The 26,413-nt window shown below is 51.8% G+C and overlaps 11 protein-coding genes across 11 annotated transcripts; 7 read left to right on the top strand and 4 right to left on the bottom strand.

Moving 5' to 3' along the window:
• Positions 1 to 52: 52 nt before the first annotated feature.
• On the bottom strand, positions 53 to 2,905 carry BZA70DRAFT_294071 (double-strand break repair protein mus-23; the record flags this gene model as incomplete). The annotated part of the gene is made up of 6 exons (XM_064914428.1): positions 2,825 to 2,905; positions 2,635 to 2,762; positions 2,406 to 2,563; positions 1,931 to 2,344; positions 1,275 to 1,861; positions 53 to 1,215 (listed from the first exon to the last, which is right to left on the bottom strand). The coding sequence occupies exons 1-6, from the start codon at positions 2,844 to 2,846 to the stop codon at positions 53 to 55; spliced, it is 2,472 nt and encodes an 823-aa protein (XP_064769701.1). The 5' UTR covers positions 2,847 to 2,905.
• Positions 2,906 to 3,232: 327 nt separating this feature from the next.
• Positions 3,233 to 4,036, bottom strand: BZA70DRAFT_274821 (Prefoldin). The gene is made up of 3 exons (XM_064912040.1): positions 3,853 to 4,036; positions 3,583 to 3,749; positions 3,233 to 3,498 (listed from the first exon to the last, which is right to left on the bottom strand). The coding sequence occupies exons 1-3, from the start codon at positions 3,880 to 3,882 to the stop codon at positions 3,336 to 3,338; spliced, it is 360 nt and encodes a 119-aa protein (XP_064769700.1). The 5' UTR covers positions 3,883 to 4,036; the 3' UTR covers positions 3,233 to 3,335.
• A 1,561-nt stretch (positions 4,037 to 5,597) lies between these two features.
• On the top strand, positions 5,598 to 10,009 carry BZA70DRAFT_255262 (P-loop containing nucleoside triphosphate hydrolase protein; the record flags this gene model as incomplete). Its single annotated transcript, XM_064910775.1, has 4 exons — positions 5,598 to 5,980; positions 6,143 to 6,806; positions 6,866 to 7,642; positions 7,695 to 10,009. The coding sequence occupies 4 exons, from the start codon at positions 5,598 to 5,600 to the stop codon at positions 9,777 to 9,779; spliced, it is 3,909 nt and encodes a 1,302-aa protein (XP_064769699.1). The 3' UTR covers positions 9,780 to 10,009.
• Positions 10,010 to 10,072: 63 nt separating this feature from the next.
• On the bottom strand, positions 10,073 to 11,380 carry BZA70DRAFT_303289 (tRNA wybutosine-synthesizing protein; the record flags this gene model as incomplete). The annotated part of the gene is made up of 2 exons (XM_064914753.1): positions 10,551 to 11,380; positions 10,073 to 10,486 (listed from the first exon to the last, which is right to left on the bottom strand). The coding sequence occupies exons 1-2, from the start codon at positions 11,061 to 11,063 to the stop codon at positions 10,073 to 10,075; spliced, it is 927 nt and encodes a 308-aa protein (XP_064769698.1). The 5' UTR covers positions 11,064 to 11,380.
• A 649-nt stretch (positions 11,381 to 12,029) lies between these two features.
• On the top strand, positions 12,030 to 13,286 carry BZA70DRAFT_266087 (uncharacterized protein; the record flags this gene model as incomplete). Its single annotated transcript, XM_064911005.1, has 1 exon — positions 12,030 to 13,286. The coding sequence occupies one exon, from the start codon at positions 12,030 to 12,032 to the stop codon at positions 13,284 to 13,286; it is 1,257 nt and encodes a 418-aa protein (XP_064769697.1).
• A 1,581-nt stretch (positions 13,287 to 14,867) lies between these two features.
• On the top strand, positions 14,868 to 16,142 carry BZA70DRAFT_288132 (uncharacterized protein; the record flags this gene model as incomplete). The annotated part of the gene is made up of 1 exon (XM_064914007.1): positions 14,868 to 16,142. One exon carries the CDS (start codon positions 14,868 to 14,870, stop codon positions 16,140 to 16,142), a length of 1,275 nt encoding a protein of 424 aa, XP_064769696.1.
• A 395-nt stretch (positions 16,143 to 16,537) lies between these two features.
• Positions 16,538 to 18,049, top strand: BZA70DRAFT_110975 (uncharacterized protein). Its single transcript, XM_064909408.1, has one exon. The coding sequence runs from the start codon at positions 16,853 to 16,855 to the stop codon at positions 17,993 to 17,995; it is 1,143 nt and encodes a 380-aa protein (XP_064769695.1). The 5' UTR covers positions 16,538 to 16,852; the 3' UTR covers positions 17,996 to 18,049.
• A 1,991-nt stretch (positions 18,050 to 20,040) lies between these two features.
• Positions 20,041 to 21,421, top strand: BZA70DRAFT_274807 (2-nitropropane dioxygenase). The gene is made up of 2 exons (XM_064912039.1): positions 20,041 to 20,293; positions 20,355 to 21,421. Exons 1-2 carry the CDS (start codon positions 20,215 to 20,217, stop codon positions 21,341 to 21,343), a joined length of 1,068 nt encoding a protein of 355 aa, XP_064769694.1. The 5' UTR covers positions 20,041 to 20,214; the 3' UTR covers positions 21,344 to 21,421.
• BZA70DRAFT_274806 (chaperonin 10-like protein) lies at positions 21,422 to 22,968 on the bottom strand. Its single transcript, XM_064912038.1, has 3 exons — positions 22,593 to 22,968; positions 22,366 to 22,494; positions 21,422 to 22,302 (listed from the first exon to the last, which is right to left on the bottom strand). Exons 1-3 carry the CDS (start codon positions 22,721 to 22,723, stop codon positions 21,501 to 21,503), a joined length of 1,062 nt encoding a protein of 353 aa, XP_064769693.1. The 5' UTR covers positions 22,724 to 22,968; the 3' UTR covers positions 21,422 to 21,500.
• Positions 22,969 to 23,286: 318 nt separating this feature from the next.
• Positions 23,287 to 24,136, top strand: BZA70DRAFT_294062 (uncharacterized protein; the record flags this gene model as incomplete). The annotated part of the gene is made up of 2 exons (XM_064914427.1): positions 23,287 to 23,344; positions 23,399 to 24,136. The coding sequence occupies exon 2, from the start codon at positions 23,399 to 23,401 to the stop codon at positions 24,134 to 24,136; it is 738 nt and encodes a 245-aa protein (XP_064769692.1). The 5' UTR covers positions 23,287 to 23,344.
• A 480-nt stretch (positions 24,137 to 24,616) lies between these two features.
• On the top strand, positions 24,617 to 25,965 carry BZA70DRAFT_274802 (uncharacterized protein). The gene is made up of 2 exons (XM_064912037.1): positions 24,617 to 25,041; positions 25,101 to 25,965. The coding sequence occupies exons 1-2, from the start codon at positions 24,828 to 24,830 to the stop codon at positions 25,835 to 25,837; spliced, it is 951 nt and encodes a 316-aa protein (XP_064769691.1). The 5' UTR covers positions 24,617 to 24,827; the 3' UTR covers positions 25,838 to 25,965.
• The last annotated feature ends 448 nt before the right edge of the window (positions 25,966 to 26,413 follow it).

The raw sequence follows: 26,413 nt of genomic DNA, 5'->3' as shown, positions 1-26,413 counted from the left end.
CACATCCTATCGTAGAACACCTTCTCCCGACGAAAACTTCAGACGAAACGAACTAAGCAAACCCATCATCGCTATCATCGCTCACAATCTCAATAGGCGCGATCCTCGGCCTACTCTGCGACGCCGAATCAGCCGTCGCAGAGGACAAAGACGGAAGCTGCTGCTGCTGCTGCTGCGGTCTACCGCGAGCCGGAACCGCGCTAGCTGCGCGTGTGGTCTTGAGCGTCGTTTGCTTACGAGCTGGTGACGATGCGGTGGTAGATGATGAGGGTGCCGGACGTCGTGAGGGATTTTGCGGTTGGAATTTGCTGAGGGCGGAGAGACGCGAGGTGGTGCGCGAGGAGGAGGTCGAGGGTTTGGATGGTGGAGCTGGTGTTGTGGGTTTTCGTTGTCTGGTGGTGGACAGCGCAGGAGCTGCTGGATTGGTTCGACGCCGGCTTCGCGGAGCAGGTTCTTCGACTTCTGAGTCCTCCTCTTCGCTTATCGATTCGACATCCTGCATCACGTCGTCTTCGTCCTCGTCTTCATCGTCGTCGTTGAGTACCGGTTCGGGCACAAAGTCGTCGGAATCGCTGCCGTCGTTGAATAACGGTTGACTCTGGTGGACAGCAGGGGTCTTTCGGGTCGCCGCTGATCGGGAAGGTGGATCTCGAATTGCTGGGGCTCGTCTGGTAGTTGTAGATGGTGGTGGGGCAGGAGTAGATTTGGTTGTAGCTCGCGCTCGAGAGCGGGATGAAGGAGCTGCTTCGGGAACTGGTACAACCTCATCATCGAACCCGTCGTCCTCATCCTCGCTGTCTGGAACGCGCGCTCTCGTTCGCGTTGTAGAAGCCGCCTGGCCCGTCGCCCGCCGAGCTCCGGCTGCACTCCCCCCGTCGTCGTCCGCGTTCCTCGCGCGCTTCGATCCCAGTCCTGCGTTCTCTTCCCCCACCGCCGGTCGCGCGGTGATCGCATGCTCGATCGAGTCCTCGTCGACATCGCCTAGGTTCATCAGCCGCTTAACCTGCTCCTCGATCGTCTCGTCCACAAACGTCTTGATTGCGTGTCTGTCGTTTTTGTCCACGTACTGGCCGATCGAGTCGTCGAGACCGGCGGAGGGGAGGACGGCTAGGGTGTGCTGTTTTAGGAAATCTTGGACTAGGTCTTGGACTCTGAGACCTTCGAGCTCGACTGCGGCTATTACGTCCACTTCTTCGCCTACTTCGTTTATCCGTCCTGAATATGACTGTCAGCTTGAAGCTCGCTCCTCCTTTGAAATTAGAGAGCAGACTTACTGGTCATGGTAGCAGTCTTCTTCCTATAAAACTGAACCACATCGTTCACATTCGCAACCTTGCCCACAAACCGATTCGAGAACCGTCGCGGATTCTCCACCTCGTACCCGCCCGAATACTCGACTCTCAACCTGATCAGCGGCAAAGGCGGCTCCTCGTCCGTCAGCGGCGTGCCGTACTCGTTCGAGTTTGCCCCGCGCCATTGCTCGTGTGCGCGGTCGATCAACTGCTCGACCTGGGCGGTGAGCCATTCGATTACTCGCCCGCGGTTTTTGCTCGTGGCGGGGAAGCCGCAATCGCGCGCCATGATGACTTCTTTCATGACGAACGGGCGCACGGTCGCCAGCTTGATCTTTTCGACGGAGTACTCTTTGCCTGTAAGGGAGAGCAAGCCGACGAATTTCTCGACGGACTCGCCTTCGCAGAGACTGGTGACGACGGAGGAGCCCGGTTGCATGACGGCAAAACCGGTCTCGGGGTTCGTGACGGGGTCCATTAGACACTCGTGCTCGTGGCCCCAGATGACGAGGTCGAGGAAATGGGGGAGGAAGTTTTCGGGTAGATAGCCGGTTTCTGAGTGAGCGTGACTAGGCAGGTCGTTAGTACACCTTTCTTTTCTTCCGAGTGAAATCGCATGTAAAACGAAGTTGACGTACTGATTCTGATGCAGCGCCATCAAGTTAAAATACTCATCATCGCGATACGCATCGGGCCTCATAAATTTGACCTTGTGATCCCGAAATGTCCTGTGCAGACGTTCCTCGCGCACACTCTCCATGCCGTAAATAGCAAGCTTCGTGTCTCCTTTCTTGAAGACGAGCGGGGCAAGCACGATGTTGTCGTTCTCGCGGATCTTGCCAATATGGTTCACGAGACCGGAAGCTGAGAGGATGTCGAGCGCGGAGAGACCACCGCCCTGGGTTGGAGGCACATTGTTAGCATTGTTCTTGTAGAGATGGAGGATTGAGAGGATGATATATACCCCGCCTGCATCATCGTGGTTCCCACTGATAGCGACGACTGGAATTGCGACATTTATATTTTCGTCTTCGTAATTGATATGATCTGATCTGTAATTAAATGTCTTGTCAGCCGTCTTGCACTCTCTCGGGCAATTGCTGCTAGCCGTACTCGTCGTTAAGGGATAATGCCGGATCACTCAGTAGCTCGAGCTCGCACGGTTTATCGCCGTAGCATGTCTCACGCAGAGATTTCATCACATGGTAGATCGACTGTCTGGAGGGTTTGTTTTCGTGGAATAAATCGCCGGCTAGAAGTACCAAATCGACCTGCACCCGCGAGACGGTTAGCAGTGCTTTATACATCAGGATCGCAGGGTCGAATGATGACTGTGACATACCTCACGCTCTTTGGCAATCGTCATGACCTCGTGGAATGTCTTCCATGAGTCTTCGCCTCGGATCGGGTCGCGTTCGTTGTATCCGACATGGTTGTCAGAGGAGATTAGTATTCGGATCGTATGAGCATCTGCGAGTCGTCAGCACGTCGTCGTAAAGCAATGTAATACAGAACTAGGCGGAGTAGCAAACCTTCGGATATAGAACCAGGCATTCTTGACGAGAGGCTGATGGTTGAGGAAGGGCTGAGGTGAGGTAGAGCTGGAGGGTTTGTTTTCAACGCGTCGAAGTCGTTGACATACGCGCGGCGCACAAAGTTATTAATTAGTGATGAGCAATTGCTTCTGCACGCGTGGGTTAATTCTATTCGCAGTATCATCCACAGTTTCTGTGATGAGATAGATAGTGTTTCTATATAGGATCCATATGGACTGACCACTTATATGAGTGTGTTTTATTACGCAGATGAGGCCAGTACATTGCGTAAAGAATAGGCTTCTTTTGCTTCCTGCAATATTTCGTTTACATTATCTTGCACTTCCGTCGCAATTTCCAGCATTCTTTTACTCATTGAAGCTGACCCTCTAGATGCGGACATTAATGTAAAACTATGGCATATATTACATGGGATGTTATTCCCCAATAAAGAACTAACTGTCTTCTATCGCCGCTGACAAAAATGCATTCATATCAGATTAGCCCATTACTTCTGCATTCCTAGTATCTCATCAATATTCTTCTTTGCGTTCTTATAAGTCTGTTCAAGATAGTTGAGCTTCTTGCCCATCGCCTTCAACTGCTCTTGATCGCTCGATTTCTCGGTTTCTAGTCCAGCAATGTGTTCTGTGATTGGCACGTTCAGGAACCTAAAAGTGAACAAGAACTCCTGTTAGCATCCAATTGAATCTGAATATGCGCGATCCTGCAGTAACAAAAAAAATTATACTCACATCTTGCCCACTCCCTCCCAAACGCCGACGGTGGGTGGAATCTCACGAAGCTGTTTCAGAGCAAGTTCTTTTAACCGGATATCGCGTTCCTTTTGTGCTATTTGCTGCCGAACGCTGCTCAGTTCCATCTGGGATGAGATCATTCTGGCTTCAATCTCTTGGACAACCTGCAGGTTTTAATAAGACATTCTGTTAGGCTTTGAAAATATATGATGAATGGGATCAAGTTGACTGAACGAAGCAGGTGTTCGTTGTTGGGTCAAATCGTACCTTCTGGAGGGCTTCTGGTGGAATCGACATATTGTATGAGATGATTGAACGCGTATGAAACTTATGAAATACCGCTGAATTGATTAAATAGGAAAAACCACGAGATAAGTGCTGTGCTTGAGGATTGGAGGTTTGGAGATGTAATGCGCGTCGATGTTGAAATTGATGTTGAAATTCATTTTTGAGGGTTTCGAGGTGCTGTGAAACCTAAACCGTTCTCTTTTTGACAGAACAGGATTTTTGCTTGTTCTTAAGTATTTATTACTGCGATACTACAGTTCATAGCAGTGAAATATATCCGATTAGCAGAATTGAGAATGCTATTCTTGATGTATCTGATTTTCTACAGTGTTTACAATTTCCTCAATTTCTTCAGTTTCCACAGTTTTTGTACTAGCTGACAGGAACATACAGACAGCAATGTCAGTTTCCGCGACTGTTGTTACGTTGATGTTGGTATCCTGTAGCTTCAATAACTCGAACAACTGTTGGTCTATATTCTGGATATGAATAAAAAGCACAGCGAAGACCATTCCATACTATGAAGAGCACTGACACAATACTGCCAAGCTCGTCTCTACGTCATGAAACACAAAATGAATTCCGAATTCCGCGGCGAATGCCAATGGTAGAGTACAACAACAGAAAGTTCCGCGGAGAGAGTGAAGTAGCCAATATATCTCGTTTGCTGTTTGTCTTACCCATGCTCATTGCAGTTAGTGGCTACTTTGTTTTAAAGTCTGACGGAAGCGGCCAGATGAGTAAAGTAGCAAGAGTAGATAAGGGTTGGAAGAGACATATACGTCCACGGTCCGTACAGAATGCATTCATTATATCCCGCCATCATGGCGAATTAGATCGACGAGAATCAAAGCACACAGCTTCACCCACTATCACGACTCAATTCGGCTAGCCAAGCATGATTCAAGCGCCGCGAGTGCGCAGGCGCAGGTGCCGGTGCAGCAGATGGCATCGCCAGCGACCAGGAACAGGAGGAGGAAGCCCTTATCAGTAAACTCAATCCTGCACCCGGATTCCAGTCCTGTCCTGCAGAAATCCCGCTCTGCCCGCCATTTCTGCCGTTTCTCGCTGCGGCTTGGCTCGGGCCTAAGCAGCTTTCAGCTGAGGAGTCACCGGCTGGTGTCTCTCGGTTTGACTTGACTAGTCCGCTGCCTGACTCGGCCGGGCCCGCGTTGAGTCCATATTACTCAGTCATCCTACTCCTTGCTGTTGCTCCTCCATTTCCCCCGCTGGCCTGCGATCTCATCTCGGTCCGCGCATTTAAACACAGTCACAAGCCGTATGCAGTAGAATCCCCGCCCGTGCTGCACCTGGTTCGTGCTAATCTTCGCTCGCTGTCGATGACTGCTCGGACGGGCCCAGGAGTGGGCCTCTGCGCAGGTAACGGGCCTTCCTTTGATAAGAACGCGAATACGGAATACGACAGATTGCGATAAGCCTCGTCCTCCCCCAGTGCGCTCGGGGCCACTACTCGCTTTTCACCGCCTATCGCTCGTACTTCTCCTCCCCATATCAACAACCTCCTGCTCTTGACCTGTGGCGCTGATAGGCCGCCCTCCTCGAACTCTACCTCCCATCTCTCTTCCTCTGGCTTTTCTCTATCAAATCGCTCGTATACACCCCGTCACTCTTTTTCCTGTTTGCCTCTCTCTCCTCTTTCCTTCCCTCCCCTCCCCACCTTTCTTTCCTCGCGCCCCGGAGTAGATTATTATCATACCCCAACCATGGCGAAATACGACGACGAGAAGGCACCCCTCACTGTAACCTCAAAGGCTGTCAGCGAGGACTCAAAGTCTGTCAGCTCAGCATCCACCCGCAAGGGATACTCCTCCATCCAAGGTCTCGACGACGAGTTCTCTGGTCTTCCTGAAAAAGATGCCGAAGTCTTGAGACAGCAGATCTCTGTTCCTGAGGTCTCGGCTTCCTTCTTTAGACTGTTCCGCTATGCAAACAGAAGAGACTTGATCATCCTCTTTGGCGGTGTCGCTGCTTCTATCCTCGAGGGACTCATGCGTCCCCTCATGTCCTATGTCTTTGGCTTTGCTACCGAACAGTTCACAAATCTCCCCACCGGTATGACAAATATGTGGGGCAACAGCACCTATGAGTACTTCAACAAGACCGAAGGAATGGTCTACAACGAAACCTCGAGCTCCTGGTACTATCCTACCGATGGCAACTACACCTTCGACATGGGCTACGGCAACTACACCGGCAACAACTACGAGTACTACGCAATGTCATCTGAGGAATTCCTCCGTAGCATTAGCCGCTACTCGCTCGCTCTTTTCCTCATCGCGACCGCCGTCTCTCTCTTGACCTACATCAAATCCTTCATCTTCATCGACCGCGCTGAAGTCCTTGCCTCCCGTGTTCGCGAGGAATATCTCGCTGCTACCTTGCGCCAGAACATTGGCTACTTCGACAAGCTTGGCGCTGGAGAAATCACCACCCGTATCGCTTCCGACACTGTCCTTGTGCAGGACGCAATGTCAGAGAAGGTTGCCTACGTGATCTCTCACACTACGACCTTCATTAGCTCCATCATCCTGTCTTTCACTCAGTCCGCCGAGCTTACCGCTATTATCCTTGGAAACGTAGTTGCCATTATTGTTGTCAGTCTCATCGGCTCCAAGGTCGTCACCAAGTTCGCCGAGCGCTCGCAGTCTGGATATGGTGGTGGTGCCACCCTAGCTGAGGAGGCTATCTCCAGCGTGCGCAACGTTAAGGCGTTTGGTATTCAGGACTGCATGGTCCAGGCTTTCGATAAGTTCCTGCAGGTTTCTGAGGCCTGGGATCTCAGAGCTGGTTATGCTAGTGGAATCCAGTCTGGTCTTGTCCACATGTTTGCCTTTGGTATCGATGCGCTCACTTACTGGCAGGGAACCCGTCTCCTGACTGAGGACAAGGTCTCCGTTGGCATCATGATGACTGTACGTTTTCTTTCTTTGTGAACGCCCTCTTCTTTAAAGAAGTTACTGACTCTTTCTAGTGCGTTATGGCTTTGTTCCAAGGTGCTTTTGCGTTCACGATCATCTCGCCTTACCTCGCAAACATCTCCGCGGGTCTCGCTGCTTCCACCAAGATCTTTGCTACCATCGACCGCAAGTCCGCCATCGACTCCTCAGTCGAGACTGGCGAGAAGCTGGCCACTATCAACGGAGACATCGAGCTCAACGACGTTCGCTTCATCTACCCCTCGCGCCCTAACGTCACTGTTCTTCGTAACTTCTCGCTGAAGATTCCTGCCGGAAAGACTGTTGCTCTGGTTGGTTCTTCCGGATCTGGAAAGAGTACCATCATCGGTCTTATCGAACGCTTCTATAATCCGCTCGAGGGTCTCATCACTCTGGACGGCCATGATATCACGGAGCTCAACATCCGCTGGCTGCGTCAGAACATCGCCCTTGTGTCTCAGGAACCCAATCTTTTCGCTGTCTCGATCTTTGAGAACATCTCCTACGGTCTCATCGGAACCAAGTACGAGCACGCCTCGCGTGAGGAGAAGATGGATCTGATCATCGACGCCTGCAAGCAGGCTAATGCCTGGGACTTCATCTGCGATCTGCCTGATGGCTTGGACACCGAGGTCGGAGAGCGTGGATTCCTTATGAGCGGTGGTCAGAAACAGCGTATTGCGATTGCTCGTGCTATTGTCTCGAACCCCAAGATTTTGTTGCTTGACGAGGCTACCTCTGCTCTTGACACCAAGAGTGAAGGAGTTGTCCAGGAGGCTCTCGACCGCGCGTCGAAGAACCGTACTACTATTGTAAGTAATTTCTGTCAAGCCAGAGTTTATCGGATGCTAACATGTGAAATAGGTCATTGCACACAGATTGTCGACGATCAAGGATGCTGATCTCATTGTGGTTATGCGTACTGGCGTTATTCTCGAGCAAGGCACTCACAACGAGCTTATCGAAAAGAAGGGTGAATACTTTGGTCTCGTTGAGGCCCAGAGCATTGCTGGTGTCGCCGAGTCGTTTGTGGCTACTCCTGACGCCGACGATGGCGAGGCACAGCTTGATGAGAAGGCCGGCATTGAGATGTCGTCGCTTGCTAAGGTTAACACTACTGCTACCGAGGGTATCTTTGATTCCGCCACCGGCGAGACCGAGGAGCTTGCTTCTGCTTTCACAATCATGAAGATGCTCTTCAGGATCGGCAGAAAGGATCTTGCTGCCATGCTTTTGGGATTGTACTCGGGCGCCTTGACTGGTATTGCTTATATCGGATTGTCGGTTCTCTATGCTTTTGCTCTTACCTACCTGCAGGAGTACGGAACCCCGTACTACTACGACATGCTCCGACGCGCAGTCTACCCCCTTGCCGCGTTCATCTTCATGCACGGTGCCGTTTTGTTCTTCTCCAACTCCGTCGCTGGTATCACTTTCGGTTACGCCTCTAGCCGACTCGTCCGCCGTCTGCGCGGCATGTCGTTCCGCCAGCTCTTGCGCCAAGACGTCTCGTTCTTTGACATGAGCGAGCACTCGGTCGGTGTCCTCACTTCGTCGCTCGCAAGCGATGCGCAGAGTATCGATGCCCTTGGAGGAGAGACCACAAACAAGATGGTTGAGTCGATGGTTGTCATGATTGGAGGTCTTATCTTCTCGCTCTTTGTCGGATACAAGCTCGGTCTTGTCATGTTTGCTACCGTTCCTCTTATTCTCGTTATTGGATACTTCCGCTTCCGATTCCTTGCAAACTACATGGAACAGACAAAGGAGGAGAACACCTCTTCGTCCGACTACGCCTGCGAGGCCACCTCCGCCATCCGTACTGTCCTCTCGCTCACGCGCGAGGAAGAGATCATGGAGCGCTACCGCGCCAGTCTTGCGCGCACGGTCAAGAGCAACCGTGGCGCAAGCAACAAGTCTGCTATCTTCGACGGCTTCTCGCGCGGAATGCAGTACTACATCATGGCTCTTGGATTCTACTACGGCGGTCAGCTCGTTGCGTCGGGAGAGTACTCGCTGTACCAGTTTTTCCTCATCTTTTTGACTGTTGTGTTTGGATCCGAGAGTATCACCACCGTTTTCACGTTCGCTCCCGAGATGGGTAAGGCGCTCCGTGCTGGACGCAACATCAAGGCGCTGCTCGAGGCCGAGCCTACCATTGATTCCGAGAGCACCGAAGGAACCAAGATCGACTCGGAGAAGGTTAACGGTGAGATCGAGTTCCATGATGTGCACTTCAGATATCCTACCCGCATGAATGTGCCTGTTCTTCGCGGCCTGAACTTGAAGGTCAAGAAGGGTCAGTTCATCGCTCTTGTTGGATCGTCTGGATGCGGAAAGAGTACGACTATCGGTCTCATCGAGTCGTTCTATCGCCCACAGCGAGGAATGGTTACGCTCGATGGCGTCGACATCTCGACTCTCAACGTGGCCTCCTACAGATCGCAGATCGCTCTTGTCCAGCAGGAGCCTGTCCTCTACGCTGGCAGCATCCGGTATAACGTCGCGCTCGGCTCTCCCACCCCCGTGACGGACGAGCAGATCGAACAGGCCTGCCGCTCGGCAAACATTCACGACCTCATCATGTCTTTGCCCGACGGATACGACACCCTCTGCGGTTCCAAGGGAGCCCTCCTCTCCGGTGGCCAGAAGCAGCGTATTGCCATTGCACGCGCTCTGATTCGCGAGCCCAAGGTCCTTCTTCTTGACGAAGCCACCTCGGCGCTCGATAGTGAGTCCGAGAAGGTCGTGCAGGCCGCCCTCGACGTTGCCGCCAAGGGCCGCACCACGATCGCGGTTGCGCACCGCCTCAGCACGATCCAGAACGCGGATATCATCTACGTGTTTGAGAACGGCCGGATTCTTGAGAGTGGAAGCCACCAGCAGCTGCTGGCGAACAAGGGCAAGTACTTTGACCTTGTGCAGCTGCAGGCTTTGGAGAAGAACTAGATTATAGAGTTTGGAGGTGTGGTTTTCAAAAGATGAGCAGGATGCGTTTTGACGTACGTTCAGTCTTTCTTTTTTATCATTTTGTTTTGCACTATTGGTATACAGGGGTCCATTTGTTTTTGGTTTTTTTATCACTATCGATGCCATTCATTTTGTTATTTTTTCCTATCGGTATACAGTAAAAATGAAGCTTTCTTCAAGGGGATTATAGTGCGCTTAAATCAGTAGAAATTTGTCTGAACCGTTCAAATTGTCCAAGATATATTACAAGTAGAGTACAACAACAGCGGTCACTACTGCTCATGCTCCTGTTTCAAAGTCTGCTCTCGCAGCATCTCCTGCTGCTTCCGCAGACCCTCCGCCCTCTTCCGTATCCGCCGTTCCTCTTTCGACTCAACTTTTGCTGCGTCGGGGTGTAATCCCATACTCTTTTCTATACTCGCAAACAGTCTGTCCGTCCGTCTTTTGTTTTCTGTAAACCGCTCGGATGCCATAGCCATCAGATGCGCGAGATATGTGTCGTCAACGAGAGGGACTACCGCGTCTTCGTCGTCAGGAGAGAGGAAACCGACAGGGGAGTCGATGCGCAAGGAGCAGCGGATCGCGAGGATGTTGCCGTTGTAGCCCGACTCGCGGAAGCCGGCTGCGAGTGCTATACCGAGCAGTTTCATGGCGACGGCGTAGTCCGCGCAGAGCACATGCAGAATCTGTTTTCAACGTAAGCTAACCGCAAACAAAATCGGCAAATATAAATCAAGGACGGGTACTCACCAGTGGCTCGAACTTGAAGTGCACATATCGTCGTTGTAGAGTATCGCGCGGATCCGCGTCGGTACCTACCGTGGTAGTTTTCAGGCCTCCGTACAAAAACTCGCTCCATGTCTTGCCAAAATCTGGCTGTGCAAGCGGGGCATCGTGTGTCACATAGAGCCATCGTCCTCCGCTACCTTTGCCGCCGACCAAGACAGCCGGCGCCTGCGCCAGCTCTTCGTCGTCGTCGTTGACTTGTTCGTCGTCACCATCATCACCACGTCGCCCTGCGCCGTTTTTACCCACACCCTTCGCCCTCACACCTTCAGCATACACAGCTACCCGTCCCGCACACGAGGAGGTACTGACCAGGTCTTCGTGCCGGTTAATCAGCTCGAGCAGCGGCAGTATCTGAACATCCGGACCACCTTTGGGACTTAGATCCGGCAGCGGGGAGTTCAGCTCATCCAGGATCTGTCGTTTTCGTTGAGCAAAGACAAGTTTTTGCTGATGGGGTTCATCGGGAGAAGGCATTTCTGTGCACTACTCCGCCTTCTGAGCAGTCAACGAGCTGGATTATCTCGGATTTAGTGCGTCTTCTCGCAGTGGATAAATTTCATCGGGGAAGGTTTTCAGGGAGCGCGTGCGGCTCAGTTGCATAGTACGCCCAGTTACGCGTAGGGCTTTCTTCGAAATGCAACTTACCACGGTTTGCAAACATCGGGACAGCATATACGTGCGTCTGTATGATAATGATGGCGATGGAATAGGGATGAGAGATGACCGTGATGGCTGAAAATGATTTTAGAAGACCTGCTATATAGGAGTATCTGATACGCCAATACCGTCGATAAGCATTCTAGATCATACTCTCGAATCTCTCAGTCTAAACATCTTCGATCAGCTCAGCGCTTTTCATCTCATGAAGGAGGACATATCTCGAAAAGCAGAAAATTTTGACAGCAGCTGTCATGGAACTGTCATTTTCAAAATTTAATGGTTTACTGGACTTTCCTCTCATTTCTCAGGCGGGCTTTCACATACCGCTGACGCTGCTTTGGTTCGACGCGTCTTGGTGCGGCTGCGTGATGCGTCTCTCTACCGAGTGGGACTGGAGAACAGAGCAGAGTAGTTCAACTGCGAATCAAGCTATTGCTTTACTGTATTGATGATCTGTTTATAAAGTGCAAGATCTTTTGTTCTTGAGGTATAGTTGACTGCTATGCTATCGGTAAGGCAACCACATAGCTAGCTGAGATTGGAAGTGAAGTGAAGTGCTCAAGCTGGATGGCAGTCTATGAAGATATCACCCAGTGCACAGTCACATTTCTCTCTATAAGCATAATGTCATATTCATTATGACCACCGCAATGCATTACGCTGCATGATCCGCCTATTGTACTGGATGATATCTCGATGACGGGGAAGGTCATTAACGTGCGTATAAATACTTGGGTAGATACCCTGCCAAAGTAAAGGCCATCAACACTCACTGTCAGCATGATTTACAACCTTCTCGCCATTCAGGCTCTCTTCCTGTACTTGGCCAGCGTCGCCTCCTCTGCTCCCCTGACGAACTCGTTCTCGCTCTCCACCATCATAGACTCGTTCGTCATCTTCCCCAAGACAAGATGGTTACGCAAAGCGCACTCGACCGACTTCACGATCGAGAACGTCACGGACTATGGCAGCTTTAATTTCCTGGGCAGCGCTGCCTCTGAATCAACAATCTACGCACCCGTCACGTACTGCCCCTTTGGCGAGCGTGCGTTCTGGTTCACGGGTGATGTGCTCTTGCAGGCCGGACCTCTTCTCCCGTATATCGATCCTGTCCGGAACTACTTTTCTCCCGCGCATTCTGGGTCCGATAGTGTGAATACCCTGTACGACAGGCCTATGTTTGGTACGGTTTACAACGCTTTCCGCTACATAGAGGGTGAAGAAACGGATTGGCGAATGGTTCCCATAGAATCTGAGTTGTTACGCGACACCGCCGTTGCTCGCTCGCCATGCGCCACGTTCTCGGATACCAAGGCTGTGCAGTTTTACGAGTCCATATCGACTGATGGTTCGTACGGCTCGTTTATGGTTGAGTACGAGGTCTCTGTTGACGAGTCAGGAGCGACTACTCTTAACGTCACTCGGTCGGACGAAGTCACCAGCAAGTCGGCAGATAATCAGCTGTACTGGGGAGTCTTTGCGACGATGAGGATCAACCATGTCGTCTATATGTACGCTCTCGACACGAACAACTACCAGGATGTCTACCTCGCGTCTGTTCCCGCCCAGCAAGTCGATGACAAGTCAGCATGGCAGTATTGGCTGCAGTCTTCCAAATCATGGACGACCACCGAGCCCACCACCGCCGACGATATCTCTGCCGACGCCGTATTTTCACTCACCGGTAGCGACAGGTTCGCGATGGCCAACGACGATATCACGCAGACACTTGCATACCACACCGGCGCATCTATTTTCTACTCGCAATACCACTGGTCGTACCTTTTCGTCTACGTCTCGGCTGATGATTCGTCGACTCTCATTATCGAATACGGACCCACGCCAGCTGGTCCGTTTACGAGCGACAAGAAAGTTCTCTACTCGAATGCAGACTATGATATGTCGTATGCATCCGTTTCGCCATTTATGTTCAGCACGAGCGAGATTGAAGGCGAGACTGGAAAGGAACTGCTTCTCACGGCCCCAGCAGCGGGCGCGGTTACGTCTCCGCACGCGATTAAGATCACGTTCGAGTGAGATGTGTGGCTTGAGTAGGTGGTGAAGTGTAACGAATATGTGATGGAGTTTTAATGGCTTGAGTACGAATCTTAGTTGAGACAGCATAATTATATAGTAGCCGTATGTGTATTAACATAAAGCACGTCAAGAATTCTGACAGACCGTCAAGATATCGGGACTAGATCGTCAGGACCTGCTGACTGTAGTCCAAACTTCGTAGTCCACTATTTCTAATAAAAATCCAATTTCTCTCAAATGCTCACTAATCTGATACTGCAGTGTTATTCTATCCATGATATCGGCTAGCAGACATTTCAAAGAGCCAGACGAGCGGTCTGTTGACAAAATTACTTGTTGAGGTAAGAGGGCGTGCGGCTCACTCCGCGCGTCCAGCGGTAGGGTTTTCATAAAATGCTGCAACTTACCACGCTGTGCAGACATACGGCTGCATCTCAGCACCAGCCCAACTCTATCAGCCGTGTTAAGTCGATGTCATTTTTTGACAGTGAAAGATGTCTGTGTGAATTATTGATAGCTGTCAGTAGATGTAATAGCTGCATTATAGCTCCTGCTGAACTAGTATTGTCATCTCTAAATCTAGTTTTCCTCCTCGCGCGTCAATCTAACGCTCGAAAGATCCTCAATTAACTCTGTGCTTCTCATGCTTTGGATAAAGGTATCTGAAAAAGTACAGATTATCAACTTCGCATTGAAAAAGGAATGCTGATTCTCCACGATTATGTGATATGTGTATTTTTCCAGGCGGGCGTTCACATACCGCTGATACTGCTTCCGAATTCTGGGGTGCGGCTGCAAGGACGCATGCCCTGATAGCGAACAGGCGCGCTCCTGACAAGGGAGCAGATTAGCTGTATCTAGTCATTGCTCTGTGCAGTGATAATATGCTGTATTGAGTGCTATCGTGCTCAATGCGAAATGCGCGCTGGAACTGAACACCATCGTCTGTGAGGTCCTTGTTGGATTTGCTGCGATGTGCTATGGTGAAGCCACCTGCATGACTAACAGCTATGGAGGGGTCCTCCGACGCGACGGAAGCACTTTCATTATATCATCACTTGAACAATCACATCTTTATCTTCTATAAGCATAGTGCACTGTACATAATCTCATACCGGTGATGCTGCTTTGGCTCGACGCGTCTTGGTGCGGCTGCGTGTTGCATCTCTCCACCGAGCAGGACTGAAGAACTGAACAAGAAAGTTAACAAGGAAGTTCTACTGCGAATCAAATTATTATTTTACTGTATTGATGATTTATCTGTGAAGTGCAGCGGTTTTTTGTTTTTGAGATATAGCTGACTTCTATGCTACTGGTTAGGCAACCACATAGCTAGCTGAGATTAGAAGCGAAGTGGTCAAGCCGGATGGCAGCCCACGCGGATGTCACCCATTACACAGTCACATTTTTTATCCTTCATAAGCATAGCGTACTGTACATAATGACTACTGCTATGCATGACGCAGCCTAATACCTCTATTATACTGGATGTTATCGTGATAGCGAGGAATGGTCATTACCATATAAATACTTGGGTAGATACCCTGCAAAAGTAAAGGTCATCAACACTCGCTGGCAATCATGATTTACAATCTTCTCGTTATCCAGGCTTTTTTCCTGTGCTTCGCCCACGTTGCCTTCTCTGCTCCTCTGTCGAACCAGTTCTCGCTCTCGACAATCATCGACACGTTTGTCATCTTCCCAAAGACAAGATGGTTACGCAAAGCGCACTCGACCGACTTCACGATCGAGAGCGTCACGGACTATGGCATCCTTAATTTCGCGAACGACACTGAGACTAAATCAACAGTCTATGCACCCATCACGTACTGCCCTTTTGGCAAGCGTGCGCTCTGGTTCACGGGTGATGTGATCTTGAGCAACAACCACACGGTTCTTCTCGGTATCCCTATCAATTCTATGGATGTTATCCGGAACTATTTTTCTCCCGCGCAATCTGGGTCCGATGATGTGAACACCTTGCACGACGAGCCGATGATTGTCGATAGTTTCTACGGTCTCCAGTACGAAGAGGGAGATACGACGGATTGGCGAATGGTTCCCCAGGACTACGAGACTTCACACGAAACCGCCGTTGCCCGCTCGCAATGCGCGACATTTTCGGATACCAAGGCTGTGCAGTTTTATGAGTCTCTATCGACTGACGGTTCGTCCGAATCGTTTATGGTCGAATACGAGGTTTCTGTCGATGAGTCAGGAGCGACTACTCTCAACGTCACTCGGTCGAGAGAAGTTGTTAGCAAGCCGGAAGACAATCAGCTGTACTGGGGAGTTTTTGCTACGATGAGAATTAATCATGTCGTCTACATGTACGCTCTCGACACGAACAACTACCAGGATGTGTACCTCGCGTCTGTTCCCGCCCAGCAAGTCGATGACAAGTCAGCATGGCAGTATTGGCTGCAGTCTTCCAAATCATGGACGACCACCGAGCCCACCACCGCCGACGATATCTCTGCCGACGCCGTATTTTCACTCACCGGTAGCGACAGGTTCGCGATGGCCAACGACGATATCACGCAGACACTTGCATACCACACCGGTGCATCTATTTTCTACTCGCAGTACCACTGGTCGTACCTTTTTGTCTACGTCTCGGCTGATGATCCGTCGACTCTCATTATCGAATACGGACCCACGCCAGCTGGTCCGTTTACGAGCGACAAGAAAGTTCTCTACTCGAGCGCGGACTATGACATGTCGTATGCATCCGTTTCGCCATTTATGTTCAGCACGAGCGAGACCGAGGGCAAGACCGGAAAGGAGCTGCTTCTCACCGCCCCTGCCGCGGGTAACACGACTGATGCGCATGCGATTAAGCTTACTTTGGAATGAGCGGTGGCAGATACTTTGTGACGATTATGGTGAAGAGGATGATTATTTGGAGATAGAAGCGTTGAATTACTATAAACGATACCTGAGATAGTGTATACTAGAAAAAATGTATTATCATAGTGAGTTGAAATCTGAATCTTGAAGCGTAATTAGCAGTGAGTGCAGTTTCGGTGGCTTAAACTAGACTGTACTTTTCCACACGATCTGTCTATTTTTGAAGTCTGGTGTGGACTGAGAGCGGAGAAGACAGACGATACAGCGGCCGCGAGAGGCGAGAAGCGGCACAACTAGCTCTCAGTACTAGCAACACCCTCTGCCTGTCAGTCAAGAACCGTAACGAACAAGAAGCCTAGCAAAGCCGAAGTAGCAACGAGTAAATACAGCGCAAGCCGGGCAGGAAAACATCAATTTACCGAATCAGGCAGGTGAGTCACGCGTGATCCGCCTGTCACACGCGTCTGGCGGGCGTAGCGTAAAACAAACTCCCAGCTCGCGCGTCACAGGATCTGGCTTTGGGCTTTTGGGAGTTTTGGGTTATGGATTTGGGCTGCGGGACTGGGCCTGGGAGTCTGGGAAGATTAGCTTAACAAGACATACAAGGCTGCTGGTGATCAGTGTTTGAGGTCTCGTTGGTCTATCTGCTTCCGCTTCTGCTACACTCAAACAGAGCACTGTCTGCGCTCCTTCTCTTTCCTGCCGGGATCTTCACAATGTTCTCGGAAACTATCACCGCAGTCTCGACTGCGACCGCACCTGCCATCACCGTCGGCCCCCACGACGACGGCAACGCAGTCCTCCGCCTCGGCCGCCCAACAGTACTCAGCAAGCTTCCAAACGAGCTCATATGTGAGATCTTCAAGTACATTCCCTACCCGTTCATCCACACACTCGCAATGGTCTGCCGCGAGTGGAAGACCTTCCTGGACGAGTACTTCCGCTATGATCTCGACCGGCGCAGCGGCACGCTCGACTTCACCAGCACGCGGGGCTTTCGAACGTACGGATATTTAGGTCGCGTGCTTGAGCACATACCTTCGCGGCCGATCGAGGCCATCTTCGTCAACACGGCTGACAAGCTCGAGGACTCGACCGTCGGCGTGCTGCTCGACATAAAGATGACAATGACGCCCGGCCAGTGGTATCACTACCACGGCTCCGGCGAGGACTGTCCGCTGCTTGAGCGGTTTCCAAATTTAGAGCACAGACTGAGCGGAATCAAGGAGCTTTCTGTCGACCGCTCGGTGATGACGGTCCTTCAGCACTGGAGCGTGCACTCGCCCTACCTGCGATCGACAGCGTTCTACAGACTCGAGGCACTGACCCTGCACCTCTCCATCTTTGGCGATTTCGTCAACACGCTAGCAAAAGTACAGACCGGCCTGCCAAACCTGCGACGACTGACCGCCGAATGCGGCACCTACGAGCGACACAACCTTCGCGGCCGAGGCGGCGTGCTGCTCAGCGACAAAGACACCTACCGCTCGATCTTCCCCGCGCTCGAGTACGTCAAGATCGGCGCCCGCTGCCTGGGCACGCCCAAACCGCCGCTCGAGCCGGGAAAGCCGTATTATGTCAACAGACCGGTGTGGACGGTGGAGGAAATGGAGAGTCTTATGCGCATGGCGCCGGAGATGTCTGAGCTCTGTCTGTCCGGCGTGGTGCTGCACAGCAATATCTTTGGCGACGGGCCATGTGTTTACAGATTCAATGCCGCGATGAAGGTTCTTGTGCTAAGTGGCTGCTCTTTGAAGGCGACAAAGATCTCTGTCGCCAGAGCAGACCAGGAGCCAGTGTGGTCTATGAAGCGAGCGCGGGGGAGCAAGATTCCTCCCAAGCGGATAGTCTTTGGCTGAACTCTGATTCATCGCTTGAAGACCTTCTTGCTCTGTGTTTGATTTCCTTTTTTATTTGTTTTTTGTTCTGTGTGCGTGTTTATGATGTTTACGGAGTTTGGGCGCGGGCTATGAGAATCCGGGCACTTGTAGGATTTTTTTTCTTGTTTTCTGTTTCCAGACGTACATATATATGACTTCTCTTGACTTTATACTTTGCGTTTTCGCGTTTGTGTTTCCTTTCCTTGGGTCGTGTGCTTGCTTCCTTCGGGTTTTGTTGTCGGTGCAGCTACAATGGCGCTTTTTCTTTCCTTCTGCTTTGCATTTTGTTGCTGTTTTTTTCAAGTGTTTTGGTTTTGTTTCGCTTCGTTTAGTAGTACTCAATAAACAACAAGGGCATGTATGTATTTTCCTTTTCGGGCGTAGTAGGCTCGCGTGAGCTGTGAACTTTGTATAGTGCACGGACGATCTTGATATTTGTCGTCGGAGGGTGGTTTCATTCTGTCTTTGTATTTCTTTGGAGCTGTAGTGATACGCGAAAATCACTTTCCTTCTCACAATGGCACACATGAATCTCTTAATAGCAGAAGTAAGTTTTGTCGGGTCATGCTTGAAAGTGCTGGGGACGCGCAGGATACCTGATCCTACACCAGCGACATCACCTCTAATCGCCGACAGCCAGCGCCAGCTCTGCATCCCCTATGTTTCGACCAGGACGACAATTAGCTAGCCAGAAATAAGACGAAAGGTTAGTGTGTAAGTAGCTGTTCATAACTTGCTTTGAGGGTTTGGAAAGAGGGTTGCTGTCGATTGAGACGTGAGGGTGCATGTCGGGGATAATGATGACAATAAATCTATCATTGTGCACACGCCGAAACGTCAAGCTGCACACCTGCGTCATCGTGAACATACAGGCTGGGTTATAACGTCACTATTCTTTTGTCATGTCACTCACGCAGTGGTAGATTGAGCTGTTGCAATGACTGTTTGGAGAGACCACGACTCTGTCTTTCGGCGATAAACGTCAGATTGAAGCGAGCTGACAGACACGGCAGTGCTACTAACGAGAACCAGCCAAGACTTGTCAGAATACATATTTTATGTAATCCACAAGCGCAGAAGGGGGAATTATGTGGTGTTTATATCGTTTGGTGCGGTTGCGTCGGCGGACGAGAGTGGTGGGTGGTAGATGTGATTATTCGGGTATGCCGGCTCGCTAGCCTGCGCCGGAATTTTCAGGAGAAAAGAATGAGTCGATGAGGGCTTTGCTGGTGCATACAGAGAGCTGTCAAGAGTTTGTAAAAGTCAGAGCTGCTGAGCTGACTAGAGCGTGAACTTAGAGTCTGGCGCAGCAGACAAGAGGAGGGAGTTCCGGGAAAGAAGAGGGAAGGAACGATGCCAACTAGCTGGGGATAAATAATCAGTTAGACCGCGTTTGGATGTGCTCTGTAATAGGAGTATTTCGAGTAGAATTCGTAGCAGAGCAAAATACTAAAACAGAAGTTGCAATAACGGTCTAGATCCTCCACTTTTCTAAACAGGAAAAGGAGCAAGTAAACAGAGCATCAGAACCATCATATCTCCGAAAAACATTACTCGCAATTAGTTCTCTAAGCACTAAAGAACAGCATCCAGATCGTCTCTGGACCTAGCAGCCAGAGCCAGCGCGTCAGCACAGGAGGTGTAGCGCCCACACCGGCCAGGACAAAGGCCAGAGCCGGGCTTAAACCGAAGGGCAGTTAAGATCAGGAGTCAATCGCGCAGAGAGATGGCCAGGGCATCGCCCGGCTTAAGCGAGACTGTGGGGGGAGGATTCGGGGCCCTAACCCGCAGCGACCCAAAGTCTTTCAGTATGTAAGTGATGACAAATCAGAGGACGCCAGACAAAACATAGAATGGCAGCCTCGGCTCAGGGATTGTGAAGGTAGGAAGATGAGCGGTGTAGAAGGTGTTGTAGAGCAGCAGAGAAGCAGGAAAGCAGTTGTAAACAAGTAGAAAGGACTGTCATATGCAGCTCTGAACATCTGAACGGCATAAAGACAAAAACCCACCCAAAAACCAGCACAGGCGGGTGTTTACTCTGCCTCTGAGCTCCCCGCATCGTGTCAAAGCCGAGAGCCGAAGATCGCTAAATACAAGCCTCGATCGCTCCACCTTCTTTCCGTTCTTCTTCACTTTTGCCCACTGTTTCTTCTACATTCTACATTCTGTGTGTGAATATACTATAAACTGATTCAAAAATGACGATAACTACGCCCATCACTGAACTCTTTGGGATTCAACACCCCATCCTCCTCGCTGGCATGAACGTTGCCTCAGATATGTCTTCTCTTTGTTTTCCATCCAATAGTATTATGAGACTAACTTAATCAATGTTCACGACCCCAACTCGCAGCTGCAGTCTCCAACGCCGGCGGCCTGGGTGTGATTGGCGGCATGGGCTACAGCCCCGAGATGCTGCGCGAGCAAATCAAGGAGATCAAAGCCCACCTAAATCCCGGCATCACCAAGTTCGGCGTCGATCTCCTGCTGCCCCAAGTCGGCGGCAACGCACGCAAGACAAACTACGACTACACGCACGGCCAGCTGCCTGATCTCGTGAAAGTGATCATCGAGGAAGGCACGAGCTTGTTTGTGTCTGCGGTCGGCGTGCCGCCAAAGGAAGTCGTCGACGCGCTGCACAAGGCCGGCATTCCGGTCATGAACATGATCGGCGCGCCCAAGCACGCCAAGAAAGCACTCGCGGCCGGCGTCGACATCGTCTGCGCGCAGGGCGGCGAGGGCGGCGGCCACACCGGCAGCATCCCGACCTCGATCCTGATCCCGGCCGTCGTCGAGGCCGTCAAGGGCAAGAAGTCCCCCTTGACCGGGAAACAGGTCGAGGTTGTGGCCGCGGGCGGCATGTCGAGCGGCAAGTCGCTTGCTGCCGCGCTGATGTTTGGAGCGTCAGCGGTGTGGGTGGGCACGCGGTTCATCTGCGCGGCCGAGGCTGGTGCGCCGAAGGGCCATCAGGACGCTGTGCTGGGTTGCGACTACGATGGCACGTTCAGGACGATTATCTACACCGGCCGTCCGCTGCGTATACGGAAGAACCCGTACGCGGTCGATTGGGAGACGAACCGCAAGGAGGAGATTGTCAAGTTGACGAGCGAGGGAAATATCCCTGTGCCGTGGGAGGTCGAGCAGTATGAGAAGAGCGGCAAGGATCTGCCGGAGCAGATCGAGGAGTATTCGTTCCCGTATTTGATGGGCGAGGTTGCGGCGTTGGTTAAAGAGATTAAGCCCGCGAAGGCGATTGTGGATGAGATTGTGTCAGAGGCGGAAGTGCAGCTCAAGAGGGGCTCGTCTTTGGTCAAGGCCAAGCTCTAAGCGTTGATGCGTGAGTTTTTGCTGCTGCTGTTGTTTTTCATGGAAATACATTACAAGTTAAAAGCGATTATTAAGAGTCAATATTATTTTCTATATTATTCTAATACAAAAACATGCAACACTCGTAAACTCTAAATCTAGCTACCAGAGACAAGACTTAATTGGTGAGAACGAAGCGGTATCTAGCCTTGTTGGCGTCCATAAGCTTGAGGACCTCGTTGACCTCCTCCATGGGGTAGCAAGTAACCCAGGACTTGACGCCCTTGGTGGCAGCGATCTCGAGCATCTCCTTGATCTCCTTGCGGGATCCGAGGAGCGAGCCCATGAGGTGCACGTTCATGTTGATGAGCGGGCCGAATCCAAACTGCGGGATGGGCGACTCGGGCAGACCGACCTGGACGAAGCGTCCGCCGGGCTTGAGGATGGTGAGGTACTCACCGAGCGGCATGTCGGAGTTGTTGGCGGTCGAGACGATGAGGTCGAACTTGCGCGCGTACTTGGTGTTCCAGCCGGGGGTCTGAGTGGCGATGATGCCCTCGGCGCCCATGGCGATGGCGTCGGCGCCCTTGGCGTCGGAGCGCGAGATGGCGTAGACCTTGTCGGCACCGAGCGCCTTCGCGAAGAGAAGGGCAAAGTGGCCGAGACCACCGATACCGACGACACCGACGGTCTTGCCGGGGCCGCAGCCGTTGCGCTTCAAGGGCGAGAAGACGGTGATACCACCGCACATCATGGGCGCCGCGATCTCGGACGGGAGCTCGTCGGGGATCTTGAAGCAGAACGAGGCGGGGTAGCGGCCCTCGAGAGCGTAGCCGCCCCAGGAGGAGTCGCCGTTCTCGAACTTGGAGTTGTAGGTGTAGACCTTGTTTGCGCAGTAGGGCTCGTTGTCGTGGGTGCACTCGTAGCAGTCATCCTTGAGGCAGGAGAGGACCTGGGCACCGACACCGACACGGTCGCCGCTGTGGAGAGGAGGTGTTAGCAGGAGTGGTCATGAGGAGATCAATTGAGTGGGGTAGGCTTACATCTCGAACTGGGTGACGTTCTTGCCCTTCTTGGTGATGGTTCCGACAATCTCGTGTCCGACGATAACGGGGTAGGGAGTAGCACCCCATCCGGAGCGGAGAGTATGGAGGTCAGAGGCGCACATGCCGCTAGAGAGGAGAGTTAGCAAGTGAGTTGGATGCAGATTGAGTTGCAAGGCGCCTCAGAACGACGAGAAGTGGAGCGTAGAAGAAGAAAGAAGACGTACCAGTGCGAAATCTTGAGGTCGACATCGTCGTCAGAGAAGACCTTGGGGTTGAAGGTACCCTTGACAAGGTTTCCGTTGACGGAGTTGGCGTCGAGGCCGAGGTAGCCGGTGAAGGTATCGGTGGAAGGCATTGCTAGGACTTGAAGAGGAGCAGAGCGGAGGGTGGAGAGAAGAAGAAGGAAAGGCAGGATACGAGGGGGAGGCCGGTGGTTGGTTTTATAAGTTGGGAGCAGCTGAGTTTCATTATCGGCAGTAGCACGAACTTTATCTTCTCTTGCGCGTAGAACAGTGACAGAAGGGCTGTTCTTCTTCTGCGCAGATTGAGTGTTTATAAGAAGATAGAGAAGAAGAGAATGCTCAATTGAGTAGAATATAGCATAGATTATAACTAAATACAGAAGAAAGATATTGCAATTGCTGGTTTGGGTAGGTTGTTGTCTTGCCCGCATAAAACCTGTCTCCGGCAAATTCGTATTTCTGGCTTATCGGGGTCGGGGTCCTGCTTCATTCAGTGTCTGTTCAGTCGGCCGAGAGATTATTAGTAATGTGCTATGTTATCTTTATGTAATCACGATTAGTCAGTTAGCTGAGTCAATAATCTTAGTCATTATGCTTAGTCAGATATATGTCAGCATCATCTGATAAACTCAGCTCGGACAACTCGATTATCTCGATTCGATCCAGACTTCTCTCTCTTTCTTCAGCTCCGCACCGTTCTCATCAGCTCTCCAACACTCGAAATCAGCTACAGCGTATGTAATCTTGCTGTTTACAGTCTCTTTTTATTGATTGACTAATGATCGTAGATGTCAGATACTCTCCCGACTACAGAAAAGCCAGCGGTGACCGCCCCCCCAGCAACCGGCCCGGTGTCGGCCAAAGACCGCATAATCACGCACATGAACAAAGACCACGAGCTCTCTCTGCGCGACTACCTGACTTTCTACAAAGGCATTGTACCTTCGCGCAACGTGCAGCTCAAAGACATCACGCTCGACAAACTCACAATCTCCTACGAACTCATCCACAACCGCGGCATCGACGAGCTCGAGGCGGTGATTGACCTCACGCCGCCGATGAAGAGCATGGCCGAGGCGCGCGACGTGCTTGTCGGAATGGCGCTGCAGGCGTCCGAGGGACTCGGATACGCTACCGTCACGCCTGTGGATGCGTTCTTGCCGCCGACAGCGCGGTCGGTGCCAATCATCCTCTCCATCCTCGCGGGGATCTACTACGTCTTTGTGAACTCGGCCGCGCTCGACAACCCAAACTCGGTGCTGCGCCAGTACAAGCTGTATGACTACGAATTTGTGCCGACGTTGATCAAGGCGGGCGTGTATCTGGCGCTGATATACCACGTCGGCGAGGCGCTTGTTCTATTTATCTGGACGGGAGCGTATCGCGTGCCGTCGCTGAAGCGCATGGCGTGGGTGGTGTCGGGGTTTTTCGAGGGATGGCCTGCGCTTGCGCGGTTCCGGTCGCTGATGGAGGAGAAGGATAAGGCGAGTGCGAAGACGAAGGAGAACGAGCATAAGGCTGAGTAGGAGAGTCTTTGCTGTTAGTACAATAGTTTCATAATGTATGGTGTCGTATGGAGTAAATAGCTCACATGGTCGAGAGGCATCCTATCGCTTACCTTCACCGTTGTCAACCTGCGACGAAGAAACAGTTTGCAAGTTGGTTGGAGAGTTTGTAGATTGTAGAAGTATGTCATATATTTTTAAAATAGAAGTAAGATGCCATTGTAACAGTTCAACCACAGCACTCCGACTTTGCTTATCCTGCTGCAATATTTACTACAACTACACCAAAAATTCCATATTTTATTCATATCTGTGGTATTTACATTTACAAATACATTTACATTCACATTCACATCCACTATTGCACCTCTTCAACCTCACACCGTGTGCCGAGACGCCGAGCTGAGAAACAAACTCAACCAAAAGCTGTGCGGCGCACTCGACTTCGGACTCGGACTTATAGCTCGAAAGCCCCGGCCCGGCCAAGAAAGCACCTCAAACCTCACCGCCCTCGCGCTTCCTTAAACCTGCTCATCCCCCTCGCTGCTCGTCGCTCGACAACGCATCCTGTGCTCGGACAGAACATCGACCAGCCTGTCTGACCACTTCTCATCTCTTCCTCACCCTCCTCCACCCCTCTACGACGACGGACGACTTCCTCCAGCCGACCCGTCTGCCGGCAGCAGCCAGCGCCGGCCTGCAATTGCCGGCCATGGACCACTGCCGGCAGCAGACCATCAACAGCGGCCACCACGCCTCCCCGGGCATCAGGTACCCGCCGTACTATACCAACGACCGCGTCAAGGCGTTCATCAACCACTTCTTCGAGATGGACGACGACGTCAAGAAGGAGGAGGAGTTCCTAGACTGCTTCGCTGATAGCGGGTTTTACATCGTCGGCCTGCAGACCGTCGCGGGCAGAGAAGGTGTGCTCTCCTTACTTCCTCACTCGCTCTTCTCTCTTCTCTACTAACCTCCTCATCAGCAATCCGCAGACTCAGAGCCCGGCTCTGGCAGCGCGTATACTCCCGCCGCCACGAGATCGACGTCGTCTTCCCCTTCTCCGGCACTCCCTACCCGCACACCGACACCCCGCACCCCACGCCCGCCACCCCCGCGCCGGCCTCGTCGCCCACAAACCCGAGCGCGAGCCCGCTCAACACCACCAGCACCGGCGCGGCCTCGGACGAATTCGCAATCTTTGGCCGCATCCACTTCGTCATGTCGGACGAGCAGGCGTTCCACTTCATGCACCGGCACACCGACCTGCAGAGCTTCGTCACGCGCGCGCCCGAACCGGGGCGGCCGCCGACGCAGGCGGTCTTGCTCACGCTCGAGTGGGCGGCGAGAATGCTTATTTCGCTCACGGATATGCGCGTCATGTTTTATCAGATCTATCCGTGCACAGCTACTATCTTGGAAGACGATCAGGTGCCGGCGACGTTGACAGATCGGTCGAGTATGGCGAGTTTGAGTCCTGCGATTCCTACCGCTATTACTACGCACGATCAATACCCGAATTACTCCTCACAACCACCACAGCAACAACAGCAACAACAACAGCAGCAGCAACAACAACAACAACAGCCGCAGCAACAATACAACATTCGTAGCCATTCAAAGTCAAAGAGCATGGCGGACTGGGAAAACGAACTGAGAAAAGAATGCGAGACAACAGTGACGGTCGCCGACTTATTCAGAGAGTCGACCTCGCGGTGGTAACATCTAAAGAAAAAAGAAAGAATAAGCATATGCATGGGTCGGCATGGGGCAAAGGTGGGTAGGAATGATAACTGGTTAGGCAGAGGGAACTATATCGGAGGGAAAATAAAACGTTATAATATGTTACACTATATATACACCAATGCGTCTACTCCAACTTGCGTCTAGACTGCACCGCCTGTCTAAACTCATCCACATCCTCACTATTCTCGCCCCGACCCTTCTTCCCATCCGCGTTATCTATATCCTTCTGCTTATAAAAATGCGGCGACACCTCCGTCAACCACTGCGGTTTAATCGTCATCACGTTCCGCATAAACTCCTTACTCGTCAACACAAGCTCGTGGTACAGCACCCATTTCGGCCGATTCTTCGCCAGCACAGACGACGGATGGATGTACACCGTCTGCGACGTCTTCACCGTCTTGTAACTATCCCCGCTCTGCGAGAACCGCGCCGTGTTTACGAAAAACCCCGACGTGATTGCCATCTTGATGCCCTCGACCGCCGCCTCGTGCGTGCCCGCGCTCGACAGCTTGACGCCCACGCGCTCGCACAGCCGCGACAGTTGCTCGC

The sequence above is a fragment of the Myxozyma melibiosi genome (genome assembly GCF_037950935.1).
Source record: "Myxozyma melibiosi strain Phaff 52-87 chromosome Unknown BZA70scaffold_2, whole genome shotgun sequence".
NCBI classification, from domain to species: domain Eukaryota; kingdom Fungi; phylum Ascomycota; class Lipomycetes; order Lipomycetales; family Lipomycetaceae; genus Myxozyma; species Myxozyma melibiosi.
The sequence above is the reverse complement of the archived record's forward strand: the minus strand, read 5'-3'. Positions and strand labels throughout refer to the sequence as shown.